Source organism: Lissotriton vulgaris, chromosome 2_1 (assembly GCF_964263255.1).
Source record: "Lissotriton vulgaris chromosome 2_1, aLisVul1.2, whole genome shotgun sequence".
NCBI lineage: Eukaryota > Metazoa > Chordata > Amphibia > Caudata > Salamandridae > Lissotriton > Lissotriton vulgaris.
The window spans coordinates 394,418,494-394,437,272 of record NC_141687.1 but is presented as its reverse complement, the minus strand read 5'-3'; the positions used below and the strand labels follow the sequence as shown (position 1 = coordinate 394,437,272).

Here is an 18,779-nt window from a genome sequence, read left to right as displayed (position 1 = left end):
GCTATGACATATCTATACCTAAGGATATTTGAAAGTGGAACTAAATGTGTATTTTCTTGGTCCATGGGATATCCAAACAAGCCCTTATCAGATAGATGTCAATATGTAACTCCTTTTGTCTTTTTTTTATTTTATTTTTCTTATTTTATTTATGCATTCACAGCAAATAACATACACAGATTAAAAATCAAAGTTCATGTACAGTTTCAAATTCATTACAGCAAAAACAGTTCAGTAGTAATCGAACATCTCATCCTGCCCGTAGTACATAGACCCCTATCTTTCAAAATTCCATCAATTTTCCTATACATTTCGTCGTCCGTTGTCAATCCTCCTAATAATCACGAAACGCGCACCAAATTTTTATACCCATTTTTTTCTTCCTGAAACACCTATTAGCAAAAAGACCGCACTCCAAATTGAATAAACTATACATTCTAGTGCGCCATTGATGAAAGTCAGGTGGTTTTTCTTGAAGCCACTCAGTAGCTATACATAGCCGTGCAGCAGTCATAGCAAAGAAAATAAAATGCCTATATTGATATAATGGCTCCACTGACCTATCCTTCGGTATTTTCCCCAGCAACATCATAGCTGGTGTTATTTCTACAGGCATTTTTATGACAAGACGGAGACATTTTTCAATTCCTGTTATAAAACATTGAAGTTTCACACAACTGAATAAAATATGTGTGCTGTCTGCATCATCAGCCCTACAGCGAAAACATTTGCCTTCGTTCCCACCTCCCCCTTTTTGCCATTCGGATCAGAGTGTAATATAAGTCAAACAAAGTCTTAAAAAATTGGGCTTTTAAATTTGCAGACATTAACGCCGCCTTGGATAACAAAAGCAAATCTTCTACAACTATTTCTGGGTCCTCTAATGCGCTCACCCATTTCAACCTAACTTTTTCTAGATCATCGCTTCTCCCAGTGAGCAATAATTGATATACTGTTCCTATTTTTACCCACCTCCTAATTGCTTCCACTGCTGTATTTTCCTGAAACACCACCTTTCGTCGAAGTAAGTAATCTCGTATTTGCAGAAATTAAAAAAAAAAAAAAATTCTAGGAAAAAAAATTGATCTTTTAGCTCCTCAAATGATTTGCAAGTCCCATCATCCTTATACATATCCCCTAACCGTTTCACCCCCTTCCTCTGCCACTTTGTTGCCATATCGTCAGAGAATATCCCAGGAAGAAGCCTGTAGACATTAAAAGGCGTATAGTAAGATATTTTCCCTATAGCCATTGTATTAATAAAACCATTTCCAAACCTTAAATGCACCAGCCACTACCTTAAAACGAGTACGTTTATAGTAACTCCCGTCTGGCTCAATAAATAATGATTGTTTCGCGATTGGACCTAACTGCATTTCAAAAATAGAGGGGGCAAAAGCAACATCCACCACTGACTCCCCCGTAATCAGTACCCTCATCTTCAATAAAAAACAAGTTACATAATATGAAAAGAAATCAGGCACCCCCATCCCTCCCCTAGTGAGTGGTAGAATCATATATTTCATTGCACGTCTAGGTTTCCCTGGACTCCAAATAAATCTACTGCACACCGACTGCAAAACCTGTATCCTATCTTTGGTCATTTCTAGAGGTATTGACCTAAACAGATATAGAATCTTTGGTAGCACATTCATCTTTATAATATTTGACAGGCCAATAATAGTAAGATATAGTCGTTCCCACCTATCCAAAGCCTTTAGCTGAATACCTAAGTACGTAACCTCTTTCACCACTCTCTCATCCTGCCATACTAATGAATCTGAGCACAAAATCTGAGTCTTCGACTCATTTAATTTGTATCCTGCTACTCTACCAAAGTCCTTCGCCAACCGCTTAATTTCTTTAATAGCGGTACCTGGATTAACTGTTGCGACAGCAATATTGTCCGCATACGCGAAAACAGAAAAAATATGCTCAGACACTCGATAGGGTGGAATCAGGGTACTTCGAGTCAGTTGCTCAATAAAAGGATTAATATATAGCGCGAACAAAAGAGGAGAACACGGGCATCCTTGACGGGTACCCCGTGTAATATTCAAAGAATTCGAGAGTAAACCCATAGCAGAAATCTTGACCATAGGGGTTAAATAAAGAGACTGTAAAGCAACAATAATTTTTTGTCCAAATCCCATTTTATCCATCAGTCTCCATATATAGACCCACTGAACTCGATCGAACGCTTTTTCCGCGTCAAGTAAAATAAGAGCTAACTCATTTTTATTCACGGCTGCAATATCAAATAGCTTGATGACCTTATTCACATGCTCTACCGTTCCTCTTTTTGGTATTAAACCATGCTGTTGTTGGGATACTTAAAGAAACCATACATACAGATAATCGGTTGGCCAGGATTTTGGAATAAATTTTATTATCAGCATTTAGTAGCGATATTGGGTGGTAAGATCCTACTTGGTCCGGCTGCTTACCCTTCTTGCAAAACACCGCTATCGTGGCATCTGACCATGATCTAGGAGGGAAGCCCACCTGAGCCTTCTGCATAACAACTAGCAACTCATTCTTGATAATATTGTAAAACTGTCTGTAAACCTCACTAGGTATTCTATCAGGGCCTGCAGCTTTACCAAAAGCGAGACTCTTTGCGGCTATTTCCAGCTCCACCTCAGTTATCGGGGCTTTCAATTCCTGTGCTAATATAGGATCTAGTTTTTTTAGGCCCTCTTCCAAAATTTCTAACCAGTCCGATCCATCATCTATCCCTCTTTGCTGTGCATATAATTCAGAGTAAAACTGCTGAAAAATCTTAAGAATCTGCTGGGGATCAGAATACGACACACCCGTGGCATCTTTCATCTCCTGAATGTTTCTAGCCGACTCCTTCATCCGTAACTGAACAGCCAGCCTCTTCCCAATTGTTTCCCCATACTCATGTTTTTCCATTCTAGATGTTAAAAACTTTCTTGCATTCTCCATGCTCCAAAAGCCCAACACCTTCTCTCTGTCTTTTGCCACCTTATTCTCTAAATCTGCTAAGTTGTTCAGACCGTTAGTTAATACAATTTCAAACTGAGTTAAATGCCCATATAGCATAGCTAGCTCTTGTTTAAATTTCTTTTGCTGCCAGAACGTGAAGCTCATACATTCGCCGCGAAAGCCTACTTTAAAGGTGTCCCAGATTATGCCTACCGTAGCCGTTCCTTTGTTATTCTGAAAGAAAAACTGAATCCCCTTTTCCATATGGGCCATAAACTCATTATTTAACCCCAACTTCCGATCATACGTAAAATTTCAACATTTAGGTCTATTTAAGCCTCCTTGTATCTCCAGTACAATAGGAGTGTGGTCGGATGTAATCCTGGGATAGACACTAACTGCAGCTTCACCCAGTAATGACACTGGGGCAAAAAAATAATCCAGTCTAACCAGCTTCTTGTGGGGGTAAGAATAAAATGTATACCCATTATCCTGTGTCCTCAGCTTACCCCACACATCCACTAGTCCTTGATCCCTCACTAAGTTATACAAAGCCTTATAAACTTTTGGTTTGCGCCCCTTATATTTGGCAGGCCCGTCCTGCAATGCTCTGTTTGTCAAGTTTATATTGATATCTCCACATAGAACCACTGGTTGTGGCCAAGTGGCCAATTCCAGATTTACTTCATTTAAAGCTCCCGGGTCATCAACATTGGCTCCATTCACTGTGCAGAGCGTCAGATTCTTTCCTTCAAAACTACATTTTGCTATCACCCACCGTCCTTTTTTATCCATTAATTTCAGCCCAGTTTTAACATAGTTTAATTTAACAAGAATGGCCACCACCCTAATGATGCTAGATTGCCCTGTCGCTACCAATAATGAATATCCCAATTCTTTAAGCACCTCCCTTTTTGACCATGGAATATGTGTTGTAACTCCTTTTGTCTTAACAAAGAAAATAGACGTGTAAGAGGGAGGGTGATGGTAATTTTACCACAGGGATTCTGATGACCACCCTTGAAGGAAAACAGTATGTGGATATTTGTAAGCATGCCAGATGCTGCACAATTGTACAGGACAGTAGCAATCAATGGCACAAGAGGCAAACTTTCACTCCCTCGTTAAGGGATAAAAGCCCAGGTTTTAGCCCCAATGGGTTTAAATAATTTGCCTGCATTTTCTCTGAGTAGAAATTCATGTCTTTGAGTGTGTTCGGATGTAGGTCGCGGATATGTAAGAAACTGTTGTAGTTACACTTTGATATGAATACATGCACATAAAACCGCATGCGGTGTTAGCACATGCACTAATAGCAGACATGTTCATAAAACGGTGAATAGGTAGTGTGAGCTGATGCAAAGATAAAGAGATGGCTCTTATCACCCATCCCATTGACCTACAGCCACTGCCAGGAATACATGCAATGCCCACCACACAGCCCTAACTCATCGGAACCCACAGAAGCATGCGTTTTTAATATGTAGTAAGAACAATGACAATCTACAAACCTGGGCTTGCACACCAGAAAAATAGCTGGGAGTGCTTGGCAGTGCGAACTGAAGGTTTCAGATGAGGCGATGAAAGTGGTTTAAGAGTAGCTCTTAGGAAGTTTCCTGTCAAAGAATGTAACAGAGAGGGTCAGGCTGATGAAAACAATGCATACAAAAATAAATGATTTTGCCGTATACACCTGCAGTCTTGAGGATGTGGAAAGAGGAGTAATGTCCTCAAGCATCAGAAGAGAAGTGATGCTCAACAGTGGCATGAGGTTGTAGATCACAGTAGAGGTTCTGCCCTGCACATATTCAGGAGACCATAGGGCGAGAAGGCCCTGAGAATGTTGATGCTGTGCAGGAATGGCACATCTAACTTGTTAACACAAACAATTAAAGGAGGGTCCTAGGGAATATTTAAAGACCTGGCGTGAGCATAATCCTCATATTCAATATGTACTACACAAGAATGTCCACGGGTCTAAATCAATCACCAAATCTACCTCACTGATAAATCAACTCGAAACCTAAACAATATGAGAGACCTCACTGGGAGTGTGGTTGACCATCAGTCACCAACCGGTGTCACCCTTAATCCTCATCTGTGTCTCCCTCTGACATTTCCGTAGTGAAACGTTGATGGTAAGCCTGGGACCTGTTGATCGAGTCCCACACCAACTTACGAATCGCTGGATGACCTACAGATGTAAACTGATTATCGTTTGCGATGGGAAAAACTATATTGCAGTGTGAAACTCAATTACAAAAAGTGAATTAAAATTGGGCAAATGAGAGAAAAATTATATTTATTAACATCGCTCAGTGCCCAAAACTAGGTGTACAACAAATCCTCTGCATCCGGACCTCCCCGAGACAGTTCGGATGACCATCTGGAGTACCAACGGCCAGAGCGGTGCTTCAGGTCTAATCCTCATGCTGAGTAGTGGCCCATGAGTCCATGTGCAGAGGATTTGTTGTACACCTAGCATCCCAGGTGACATGGTTGTACCATTTTATTCACTTATTATTTTTTTTGCACATTGCAGTAGCAATTAAATTGAGGTCCTGAGGAAGGCAGAGCATATTTCGTCCTCATTTTTGCTGAAACATGTCGACCCCACAATTATTGATGGCAGTTATTTGCTGAACGCTGTCCCTTTTAGCACTGTTTTTAGTTTTGGGCGAGTCCAAGTAATAAGGCCCCAGTTCTTGACAGGGTGCCCATGGATTTTTGTAAACATATTCAGAATTTTTGTTGCCCTCTGTTAGTGGTTGGATCAAGACAATGGCAAACCCTTTTATCACAGTTTCATGGTATAAACCCATCATTATTCAAATTTTTAAGATGGTAGCCAGGGATAAACATAAATGTGTTGGCCCAGTCACCTTGATCGATTCCTAGGGCAAGATCATTTGTTAGGGTTCCTTTGGTTCTTCTTCAGACAAGATAGTCTTTAGACCTGGCCTGGGCACTGTTCTTATTAATCCTAAAATATGTGAGTGTTTAATGGGGCCCTTTACATTTGGCCTTCGTGAATTTAAACACAACTTTTGACTGTGTAAATAGAACAAACATTTGTGAAATAATGTCTAAAAATGGTTTGACAATGTTTTGATTACAATTATCCAACGCATCATAAGGATGTAGCCATTAAGTCCGAATGGAAGTTAATAGAGCTGAAAATCCTACACTGGACCTATTACAATAGATGCCAATTGTACAAAATAGGCAGGCCTCCGAGTCCACAATGCTTGCGCTGTGGGGAGGGCAAAGGTACTTTCATGCGCCCGCTGTGGGAGTGCGTCCTCATAGCATAATACTGGACAAACATCATTGAAGAACTAGAGGCTATCCTTGATGTGGCCATCCCTGCAACACCGCAATTCATCCTACTGGGAGTCACAAGCGATTTTGACCCCACACAAGTTCCCCTCCTGTTCTGTACTTTAGGATTTATGCTAGTGAAAAGGGACATTGCTATGCAGTGGGGTAAGCAACAACTGCCAACAAAAAGACAATGGCTGGTAGGCATGGATATGTGTATGGAGGCGGCAAGTGTGGTCAATAATATACTACAGGTGTGTTATCATGGGCGGCATGCTCACACATCCGACTAGATCCGGAAGGGGTAATTCAGCACAGGTGGAAATTGATGGTATGGCCAGCCGAGATGTACTGTTGCCATACAGATGGGTTGCACAGAAGAATTTGCAAATTGTGATAAATACGATGGGAAAAAGAGCTGTATGCTGTTTTCATATGGATTTCTCATGTTTTATATTGTAAAAAACAAAATAAAAACATTTTAAAAAACATATATATTTATATATATATACATCAGGGAGTGCAGCCTATTCTTCTTTGAAAAAAAAAAAAATATATATATATATATATATATATATCCTAATGGCGGTCGCCAGTAGGTAGTTATAGTTAGGACCTAATTTCCATAGGAAGAGCATTTTTTGTTCTGCTTATTACTTTGGCGTCGTTTGATGAATCTTAATGAAATTTCCAAAACTAATTTCTTGTTCATATCTGCTCCTATGTTGAAAGTTTGGGGGTGATTCGTCAAGGGGGGGCCGAGAAAAAAGGGGGGTCCCAAAACTTGTTTTCTCCATGTTAATTTCTATAGGAAACTTTAGACAAGGCTACAGGTCGAACGGGTGAACAGAATTACCCCAAATCTGGCAGGGAGAAGGGTCTTGGTCTAGAAAGCACGCTTTTATTTATTTGGTGTAAATCCGTTCAGTAGTTTTTGAGAAATATCGAAATTTACAGATATCGATATTTGGGAATTCTGCCATTTGATTGGCTGAGAGGTTAAGAGCACAAGCTTGCTGTTTATTGGCTGCGAGCGCTGCAAGCGGTTGCAACTAGGAAGTGTTGGCCGCCATTTTGTGATTCCGTTGAAGCGAGTAAGGGGAAAAAACTGCAAAAAAAGTTGGAAAGGGTGTAGGAGCACTATAACCTCTGTGGGGGAGTGCAAAGCGAAATAATCACTCTTACCAGTCTGAAAGTGCGGTGTTGCTCAGAGTGACATGGTGATGATATGATATGGTGCTACACTCGGGTATGAAACCGAGAGCTTAAACCGTGAGCTCATTGCTGTAAAGTGATGTGATCTGGTCTTTGTAGCATATGTGTGCAAGTAGTGTTAGTAGGTGTTTATACCATACAGGGATGGGAAGCAAACTACTGACCGCTATCGTGCGTTTATACTATTCCGGAAGCAGGAAGCGAAGTACTCACGCCTACCGGTGTGAAGACTTGGGGATGAAATCTAGGTGATTGCTGTAGTATACATGTGCAAGTAGTGTTAGTAGGTGTTTATACCATACAGGGAGTGGGAAGCAAACTATTGACCTCTACCATGCGTTTATAGTATACCGGAAGGGGGAAGCGAAGTACTCACGCCTACCGGTGTGAAGACTTGGGGATGAAATCAAGGTAATTGCTGTAAAGGGATGAGCTCTGGGTGCTGTACTATACGTGTTCAAGTAGTGTTAGTAGGTGTTAATACCATACAGGGAGTGGGAAGCAAACTACTGATCGCTACTGTGTGTTTATAGTGTACCGGAAGCGTAGTACTCACTCCTACCGGTGTGAAGAGTCGGGGATCAAACCAAGCTGATTGCTGTAAAGTGATGGGCTCTGGGCGCTGTGGGATACTAGCTGCTGTAGTATAACTGTGTAAGTAGTGTAGGTATCTGTTTATAGTATATAGGGAGTGGGAAGCAAACTACTCACCCCTAATGGTCTGAAAACTAGGGGATTAAACCGTAAACCTAAATTGTGAGATCATTGCTATAAAGGGATGTGCTCTGGGCACTGTAGCATACCTGTGGAAGTAGTGTTAGTTTGCGTTTATACAATATAGGGAGTGGGAAGCGAACTACTCACCCCTACCAGACTCAAGACTTGTGGATGAAACCATGAGCTCATTGCTGTAAAGTCATGTGCTCTGTGTAGTATTCCAATGTAAGTCATAGTAGAATGTTAGTATGGAATTCTACTAGAATGTAAGTATGTAATGTTAGAATGTAGGGCTGTCATGAGGGGAACCTTGGGGAGATGGTACACGGTGCTGGAGAAGACGGTTGCCTTGCTGTCTGCTCCAGTTGGTGGCTGTTTAAGGTGTCTTGTTTTCCTGTAATAAATCTACTTATCAGATCCACTGCTGTTTGCCGCTTCACTACATAAATTTGGCAATGAGCGGGAGAAGGTAAAAAGAAGGCAGCGCTCACCAATATTTCAAAATTGCTTGCGCTGTGCTGAAAACTTGTTTTCTTCGTGTAGCTGTTTCTACTCATCCCAGGCTTGTCAGCTCATTAAATTATGTCATCTGACTTCTGGTAGGATTTATAATTTTAGATTTTGCGCTTCCTCTGCCTCTTAACTACACTCTCGTCGCTGTACTAATCGTATGTAAGTAGTGTTAGTATACGTTTAAATTAACCAATGCATCATGGTCCTAGGGAGGGCAACCTCCCAGGCGCAGCTCATACAATGTCCTGGGGTGTGCATCCGCAGGACATTTGTGTTTGCTATTGGTGGGCGGGTGCATGGCTTTCACCTTGTGATAGCAAATCCTTGTTTGACTAGTGGAAGCGAGAGGAGGAAAACTTTGTATCGCTGGATCCGGATGGTAAAAATGGAGAGGAAAAAAAAAAAGCGGGGTCTCACCTGTTCATTTAAATGAGGCCCCTGGTGGGTAATGTTCCATGGCCAATCCTATTATTCTTTTGCGGGGTCTCTGCCGAAATGGGGATCTTAATGTCACAAGTAAATTAGGCGCGGGAGGGCACAGAGACAATTCGCAGCCTATGGGACCGTTACCTTGCCGGGCATTGTTTACTAATTGTTCAGGGGGTTCGAGGCCAACTGAATTCCGGGGATCGCCACCCTCCGGGGCTTTACTTAAGTATGCAGGGTGGGCCTTGGCAGTCCCTGAAGCCTCTGTGGTCCTAGGCAGTGCCTTATTGGTTCTGTAATCACACGAGCAGTACTCATGGTGTTATAAAGTGATGCACTCATAGAACCCTTGCAGTTGTAGAATTACCCAGGCTTGATTTGTGTAATAGTCAGTTGGATTATGTTTGGAAGGTGCACAGCAAAATTACAAAGGTTTTCCCTCATAATCTCCTATAAACAGACGATTTTCACAATAAACTATAGACAAGTGTTGTCAGAAAAAGAAGACCTGTACACTCAGTTATTTATTAGAAAAAAATAACCATTATTAAAACACAAATAAATGGAAACGTAAGTTTATTAGAACAAACAACAGTATAACATAAAAAACGTGGGTTGGACTCCTGTTGAAGCAGCGTACAAAACCTGCAAGACAAAAATGAAACATAAGTATGTGTGCCATGTGGAAGAGTTAAAGAAAGGTAGTCCAAATGAAAGGACGAAAGTGAGAATGGGAGGGAGAGGGAGTGGGTGGATGGGAGAAGGGGAGGGAGAGTCAAAAGAAGAGAGGGAGGAGGAGACAGACCGTCGGCCTACTGCACCTAGCCCTCAGTCTTTAACCTCCCATCACCCATTTGTCTAGGACGCTGGGGTCCGCGAGAAAGAGTGTGGTCCAGCAAGTCCTTAAAATGAAACATATGAATGAGGCCAAACATTACATAATTAGCTACGGGAAAATCGCTTGCCTGCAACTGTGCACCCAGGGTGCTGCACCCCAGCCACTTCCCCCACTCAGTGCTCAATTGTAGGTCCTGGCCACCGAGGCTTCACTGCTCACCTGCCACCATCGGTGTGTCCAACGACGTTTTGGTGCAAGCCACGAGTCCGGGGTACGTTTATAGGGTAGGAGAGCAGGTCTCCGGTCGGGGATGGTGTCTTGATACCACGAGGGAAGGCGTCAGAATGCCCAGGGCATCATCGCGGGGTGAGCTCCCGCTCTGCCCATTTTGGATCAATCAATTCAGTGTCTGAAAAGGGGGAAATAATTTAATGGTGGAAACGTCTGGAGGTAAATGAAGGTTTATTTCAAGCTTAATAGAAAACAGCAGTTGAGTGCATCCTTCGTTTTTGAAATACCATCTACCAACTGTTAGTGGTAATCGTGGTTCAAAGAGGAGTTTGAGTGCACGAGAATACACAAGGTTAAATAATAATATGTTATACGAAGGTTCACATAGAAAGGAACAGAGAGCATGGTCGAAGCCTAATGTGCGCGTGTAGTGCAGTGGCAGAAGGCTGTGTGCATGTACACTTAGTAATGAGCCCACTACAGTGCCCTAAAAGCCAACGCCACATGTCTGTAGGGCAGCGCTGCCCGCTGGGTCTGGCCTACAGTATTGTCCAGCAGGTCTTTAAAATGAGACAGAGATGAGACTGAATCAGGTCAGAGATCACATTATTACGCACGGCAACATCGCTTGTTTGCACCTGCGCACTCAGGCTGATGCACCCCACCCCACCCCTCCCGCAGCACTGCGCTCAACACGTGTCTGTAGGGCAGCACTGCCCACTGGGTCTGGCCTCCAGTATGGTCCAGCAGGTCTTTAAAATGAGACAGAGATGGGACTGAATCAGGTCATAGATCACATCATTACGCACAGCTTCATCGCTTGTTCGCACCTGCGGACCCAGGCTGATGCACCCCACCCCTCTTGCAGCACTGGCTCAACACGTGTCTGTAGGGCAGCACATTCTGCTTGCTCAGGCTTACAGTACGGTCCAGCAGGTCCTTAAAATGAGACAGAGATGATACTGAATCAGGTCAGAGATCACATCATTACGCACGGCAAAATCGCTTGTTCGCACCTGTGCAGCCAGGCTGATGCACCCCACCCCTCCCGCCGCACCAAGCTCAATTGGAGCCCCTGTGTACCTAGGCCGCACTGCTCACCTACTGTCATTGTTGTGTGTGCAAACACTACGGGCAGCAGTGCTTACAATTCAGATGGAGTGTTGATTGCTGGAAGGTGCACACCTCATGGATCCCTTTTTTTTTAACTGTGCATTGTGATATGCGAGGTGGATGCGGCCATAGCACCTGAGGCAGAGTGGAAGAAGTGGGACAAGTGGCATGGTGGTTATCTCATTTATATGTCCGCAAAGTGGGCTGGGCTTGCGTACGCCAGGCCAGCGTAGGGGTGTGAAAAATTATTCTGGGGACCTGGGCGTTGTTCAGTTCCTGCCTGGCCAGGAAGTGTACTTAGTGTGTTTCTTTTGTAGTTTTGACGTAGCAGAATGTGCAATTTACATTAATGTAGCATGTGTCAGGAGGGTGGAAACTATCGCTAATGAGATGCTGTTCAAAAACATTGAATGGCAAACATCACATGTCGTTGTCAAGGTTGTGGATATGCGCAGACACGCATGTCAATGGTGTGCGGTATTATTGAAAGTGTTGCTATCTCGAAGCGTACACATGTGAATGTGCTCGGATGGAGGGAGGATCAGCAGTGAGGCTACGTCATACACAGTGATAACTCTCATTACAGTCAAGCAATGCATGTCAAATGTGAATCTGAAAGTCTCACATATAACACACTACTATATTGGAAAAGCCTGACAACAGAGCGTACAGCAAAAGAAATCTACACATTGCTGTTTACTGTTTGCCACATGTGATCTAGGATGTGCACTCTGCCCATCGCTCCTGATGCTTCTTAGAGCCACCAATACCCAGGCCGAAAGGGAGCACAATAATGTGCACACACACCCGGGGCATTGTGTAACACACATTTGTTTTTTGATGGAACGTTTGAGATGCATGGCCATCACACGTGGAAGGCTAATGTACAGACCATGAATATTGATCAAGATGATCGTTGCATGTTGTGTGTAGTATAAGATATGTGTATACAGGAAAAAAGTTTTCACAAAAGCTCTCTAAGCAGAGGAGGTGTCTCTCATCAAACGCTGTAAATAGAATGACTAAAATGGGTGGGGTTGTCCAACTGTTACAATGGGAAATGTTATGAATCAATCAAATGCTTTTTTTAAGGTCACATGGCAATCGCGCAATGAGCTCGCAAGGTGGACGCACCCGATGCGATTTTGACAAAATATAGATATCATAATATAAGTTTATTACAGTTAGAAATATATAAATGATTGTTTTTAGATGATCGTAGCTCTCATATACTGTTTAAAGTTATTTAGATATAGTTTTGAGACAAAAGAAACCAAGGGAATGGCGTAGCCGGCGTGACACTATTCGTCTGTGACATAACACAGGGCCTGGCAGCGTGTACACGTCGCATACACAACGCGCAGTGGGCGCGACCCCATAGGTACATGATGTAACACGTGGCTTAGTACTGTGTACCCGTCGGATACCAAAGTAGCAGCTGGGGTGACTTCATGCATATATGATGTTACGCGGGACGCGGTGCCACAAACTCGTTGGATAAGAAATGCGCATCATTTACAAGTTATACCAATATGGTGGATCGGATTCGCTTGGTGATGGAGCTTGGTACGCTACCGGTATGGGAGTGCAGATTTCGCAAAAAACATAATATATATATATATATATATATATACATATTTTTGGGGGAAGATATCAAATCTTACATAATTTTTAAAGTTAAAAAAAAGAAGTATAATAGAGTTCCAAAATATTTTTTTAAATAGTAGAAAAAATATAGGTTTTATAAACATTAAAATATGAAATTAACATTTAAAAAACCTTTGAAACTCACTGAAAAAACCATTGGTTTTACAGACGTTATAGTTGGGAAGTAGCATTTAAAAATCCTTAGAAATTCACTGAAAAAACCATAGGTTTCAGGCACGTTATTGTTAGGAGTTAGCATTTAAAAAACCTTAGAAATTCAATTAAAAAACTATAGGTTTCAGGGACGTTCTAGTTAGTTGAACATTTGACTATATAAAACCAGAGAAATTCGCCTGTTATAGTTAGTTGGGCTAACTATAACTTGCGCGCCTGCAATGCACTGCTGATGATGTCACATATTACATCACTCAATCTATAATGGATTATTTTGTACATGTTATATCACCTTTTATAAGAATATTTTAAACTTGTGGTATTGCTTCTTGCTCTTGTTTAAAGATTACGATCATAATAAACATAAAACTTTGACTTGACTTGACTTGACTTGACATCACTCATGAAGGGTCAATTACATCACTGATGACATCACTCATGACATCATCCAGGTGATAATCTGGTGCACATACTGATGCTCTAATATAAACTTTGATACACCCATTCTAAAATGCAGACTACTATTTTTGAAAACATACACACAAGAATGCCATATACTACATACCACTAACTATTCCTAGGTCTACACACGCATCCAGTCACTCATACTTGTAGTTACTCATCAATACTGGACTATAATATGCAATGATTCATCTATACATGCAGTCACGCTCTGCCACTCATCCATAGAGTTACTCACACACCTAGTCAGTAAAGCAAAGAATCAATCACATACCCATTTATTCATGTATACAGTTATACACACCAACTTCGTTATTTTTAGACATACCATATCACTTATTTATACAGATACTAACACATATTTACTGTCTTATACAATCACTGATAGAAGCGAACACTTATTTATCCACGCACCCTTCAAATAACTTAGTCTCATGTATACTAATTTATATACTCCAACACTCACATATAGGGCCCGATGTAGGTAAAATTGATTTACCGATTTTAAATTACCGAATTTTACCGATTCGGTAATTTAAAATCGGTAAATCAATGGGTCCGATATGTAGGTATTCCAGATGTGCTGGAATACCGAATCGGATGAATTCGGTATTTACCGATTCGGTAAATACCGAATCGGTAATGCCCATTCATTCCTATGGGCTTTGAAGCCCATAGGAATGAATGGACATTACCGATTCGGTATTTACCGAATCGGTAAATACCGAATTTCTCAAGGGTGCAGGGGGTGTCACTTTGACACCCTCTGGCACCCCCAAAACAGGCACGGGTGCCATGTGGCAGGCATACCTGCCCTAAGGGCAGGTCTGCCTGTCACATGGCATAGGTGTGCATGCACACATGTGCATGCACACCGGAATCGTTATTTTACCATCAAATAGGATTTGATGGTAAAATACCGATTCGTTAAGGCTCCTGGGACTCTGAAGAGTCCCACCTACATTTGGGTGGCTCCGAATCGGTAAAGTTACCGATTCTGTATTTTACAGAATCGGTAACTTTACCGATTCGGTAAAGTTACCGATTCGGTAAAATAGTGCACCTACATGTCAAATCATGTATACCGATCGGTAACGGCCGAAAATACCGATTTTCGGCCGTTACCGACCGACCTACATCGGGCCCATAGTGCCTTAACCGTTTCCATGCTCATGAAGAGCTCAGCTCGTCATGAGGCACAGTGGAGCTGTGCTGATGACGAGCTGAGCTCGTCATGAAAAATGGGGAATCTGAGATCCCAGCACTGGGGGGGAAAATGCACAGCAGCGATGTGGTTAAAACATATGTAGTTAGTCCCAAATATACCACTGAAACATTCATTCACTCACCAAAACACCCATACACACACTAACTCACCCATACAGTCCTTCCCAGATGCACTTTTCAATCCATACAACCACTGAATCACCCAATCAGACATCTATGCACAGACTCATACACCACCCACGCACCCACCCACACAGACACTCAGGGACCCATACAGATACTCAGACAACAAATCAATAACCTATATAGACACTCCTTAAGCTATTCAGCAACCCATGCATTTGCTTACACACCAACGGAGAGACTAATACAGACTTTCACACAGTTTAGTCACTAACCCATGCATTCAGTAAGACACGTTCAATCACTCACTAAAACAGTCAGTCACGCACATAAGAAATAATTCCTTTAGGCACTTGTAAATGCATTCATTCTTCAATACACGTTGGGCAACCAATAAGTTTCAATATGTGATCACATGTTATGCAGCATGTATGAAAAATCTGGGGCTGAAACAAAAAAGTAAAATCTCATTTTATGAATCCCTGCCCAAGAAATCGTCCAAAAGCATGAATAGAGAAAGTACACAGAACAGCCTTGTATAGGTGTTCTATTATCTTAGTACCACTCTTAATGCCAAGTTTAATTGGGCAGACGTCTTACTATCAGAATAATGTGTTATCTGGAAACTCAGGAAATGATTTTTCGTCTCAAAGAAAGGTTAAGCCATAGACATTTGACCCAGATCTTAAGTGTTCTAAACATGAATTCCCCCAGTGTCCTATGTGACAGAAATCTAAAGATACTTCATAATCAGGAGGAAAATATACATTTCTAAGATGCCTGTTAGCGTTACCCCATTCACTTCCATCATTTGGCACGCCCGAGGAGGTGGGCCTTGAGTACACTGTGACGGAGGGCCATATAAAGCGGACCTCGTTCTGTTATGGTTATCAGCGTGATGAAATCCTGCAGTGGGTTGAAATAGAATTTTTTTATCTAATTGCCTTTTATTGGAACTGTGGAGTAAGATTCCATGGCTTGAACACATCAGAGGCGTTAGTTCGGCCCTGTGACGCCCGGACTTATTCAGTAAACTCAAAAAGATTGTGAAAGCAAATATGAAATGGGTCATCAACACCTTCTGTCGATGGAGATCAATAGGAAGAAACAGTTTTGATGCAGATTGATAATTTATGTGAGCGACATCTTCACAACTAGATTTAGAATCGGCACTATACACTATCGTTTGCTATCATCTATGACTCGTATTACCACTAACATAGATGAAAAGACAACTTCTTCTTCTTTTTCTGCCATTATAATGAAGGTTCTCACATGAAATATATTATCCTGATTTTAAAAGAGAGCCAAGTTTGAGCTTGTCATCCAGTCTTAACATCTTTTATTGCCAACCCCTTTGATCACACTGTATCAAGATTCTTCATTCTGTAGTTGGTGTAAGAAAGTGCTTGATAGTGGAAGACTGTGAAAATTCTTTAGCAAATTATGAAGTTTTTAAATGTGATTGGTTTTATTGTTTGCATTGACTGATATCCTGTTATTTAATGTAAATGTGAATATGTGGTTTTTGTCTATGTGAAAAGAAGAAATCTTTCAAAGTTTATTTGTATAACTTTTCTACATGCTTTACATTGTTTTATGAAATGATGCTTTGTGGTTTATATAACAATCCAAAATAAACTGTGTATTACTGAACATACCTTTCCTTATTATACATTTTTGGGGTCTAATGCATATGTTTATATATTTTAGATTTTTTGTACTTCTTGCAAAACAATACTTATTTGTGCTGTGAACACTCAAGTAATAGCATTAAGCTCTTTATGTACAATACATCTCTTTTTTATTGTTTGCCACTGTTCTGCTCCCTTTTCCATGCATTGATGTAGTAAATCACTGAAATTAAATAAATATTATATTTGTGAGGTTTCAGTGGCAGAGCAGGAGCTCTACACTGATGCAGTAGCCAGAAAACTAAGAGTAACTGGTCTCAGTAAACACATGATTTGCCTTTATAATATGATTAGTTGTTTGTTTGCAAAACCTTGTAAGTATTGTATGATGTCACATTTGAGTGCATCCGATCAGATTAGTCATATAACTACCAAGGAATCAAATGTATATATATTCTAAACTATAAAGCCTCGCCCAATGTGAATGTTGTGCAGGTGTCCCAGGAATCCACCAACGGTCCATAAATGTCAATAAAATATCTGTTGTGCAAGCACATTTATCATTGAATGGTTTCCTTTGTAGGCTATTCAAGGTGTTCGAAATCATGAAGTTAAGCCTTACGTCATCTTCATCAAACCACCCAGTGTTGGCTGCATGAGGCAATCTCGGAAGAATGCTAGAATCATTACAGATTACTATGTTAACATGAAATTCAGGGTAAGGTGTGCAAGAGATATATCACAGGGCGGGTAGATCTGTGTCACACTCTGTGGCCATAATACTCTTTGTAATCTCTGTATGTATATGCATCGTCTTGCAAATATTTCCCCAGGAAAATATAAATGTCTACACATCTTATTTTTGTACAAAAGCCCATATATACCCTCCCCCAGGATCCTTCCTGTATATCTCACATCACGTTATTTATTTGAAATGTGCTCCCTACAAAGTGTTTAATAAATTGTTGACTAGTTATGGAGCACATCATAACACAGATGTGTGCTTTCAGTAAAGGAATAATATATACTATAGCCTTATAGCCCGCCATTCCGCTATTAAAGGCCCGCTCCAGGGACAGGGACTTTAATATAGCCCTGCAACGAAGGGCGATATGGCTATTAGAACATTCTGCCAGCAGAGGGCCGAATATTCTAACAAATAAAATAAAGGCCTCTCGGAGCTCGAGGGGATTTAAATCCCCCTCAAGCTCCGAGAGGCCTTTGTAAAACATTGGAATGTTGCTCTGCTGGCCTTTACCAGCCCGTAGAGGCATGGAGCACTCTACTGTCTACAATGGAGCTCCCTACATTCCAATGTTCTAATACTGCATAAGTTGTGCTTCTTCAGAATGGTATAGGTTTGTAGTGTTGCTTATGTCATAACGCCGTACATGGTCGCCAGAGTGGTGCCCTTTTCATGTCACATGTAGCTGCTGTTGAGTGTGTAGTGTAGTAAAGAGGAGTGAAACATAGAAACCATTCAGCTTATAAAGCATAGTCGTTTATGGTTGAACTTGAATAGTCTTCAAATGTGGGATAAAGGGGAAGCGTTTAAATGTCGAGCGTAACGTCCAGCAGCTTTCTCTTAACCTGTTGCTGTGATTGTGTAGCTGCATTTAGGAGTGGAACACAGGATGTGAGAGATAGTTGTGCTTATGGTTGTAACCTGGTGTAGAGGTTAATTCTACTATATGTGTAAGTATGATGTTGTATCATCTGTAGGGGAAGAGCCAGGTCTGTAATGCCTTCCCAGATTTGAGATGGTCTTAGATGTTTTAGGGTTTGCCCTTAGAGAGCTGCATAGTTTTTCCTGCCTGTATGGAGAGAGGTTTCACTGATATCCAACTGCATGTAGGGATGATTGGTGTTATGGATGGCCTAAAAAATTAGGCCCATATTTATGAAAAGGGAGGTGAGCCCAAGATGAAGAGAAGGGCTGATTTAATCCTTTCTACCTGTACACTACAACACCAAAAGCAAACATAACCAGAATCAGAAAGACTAGATTGGAAAGTCACTCATAGGGAATTACCCATTTTCTGCGGGCCCTTATTTCCATGTTATGTGTCAGGGTTAGATAGGACCAAGGGAAATCACTAAAACCTGAAAGGCACTGCCCCACACACCACTCTAGATGTCATGTTTCTAGTGGTGAATGGGCTCCTCATAGTTACAAGGAGTACTTT

At 41.4% G+C, this 18,779-nt stretch overlaps 1 protein-coding gene across 1 annotated transcript in view; it reads left to right on the top strand.

Annotated features, from left to right (window-relative positions):
* Positions 1-18,779, top strand: part of MPP4 (MAGUK p55 scaffold protein 4) — a 296,409-nt gene that overhangs the window by 252,666 nt on the left and 24,964 nt on the right. Inside the window, exon 21 of the mRNA XM_086958555.1 lies at positions 17,177-17,311. Within this exon, the coding sequence (XP_086814681.1) occupies positions 17,177-17,311 (135 nt within the window). The remainder of the gene's footprint in view (positions 1-17,176; positions 17,312-18,779) is intronic.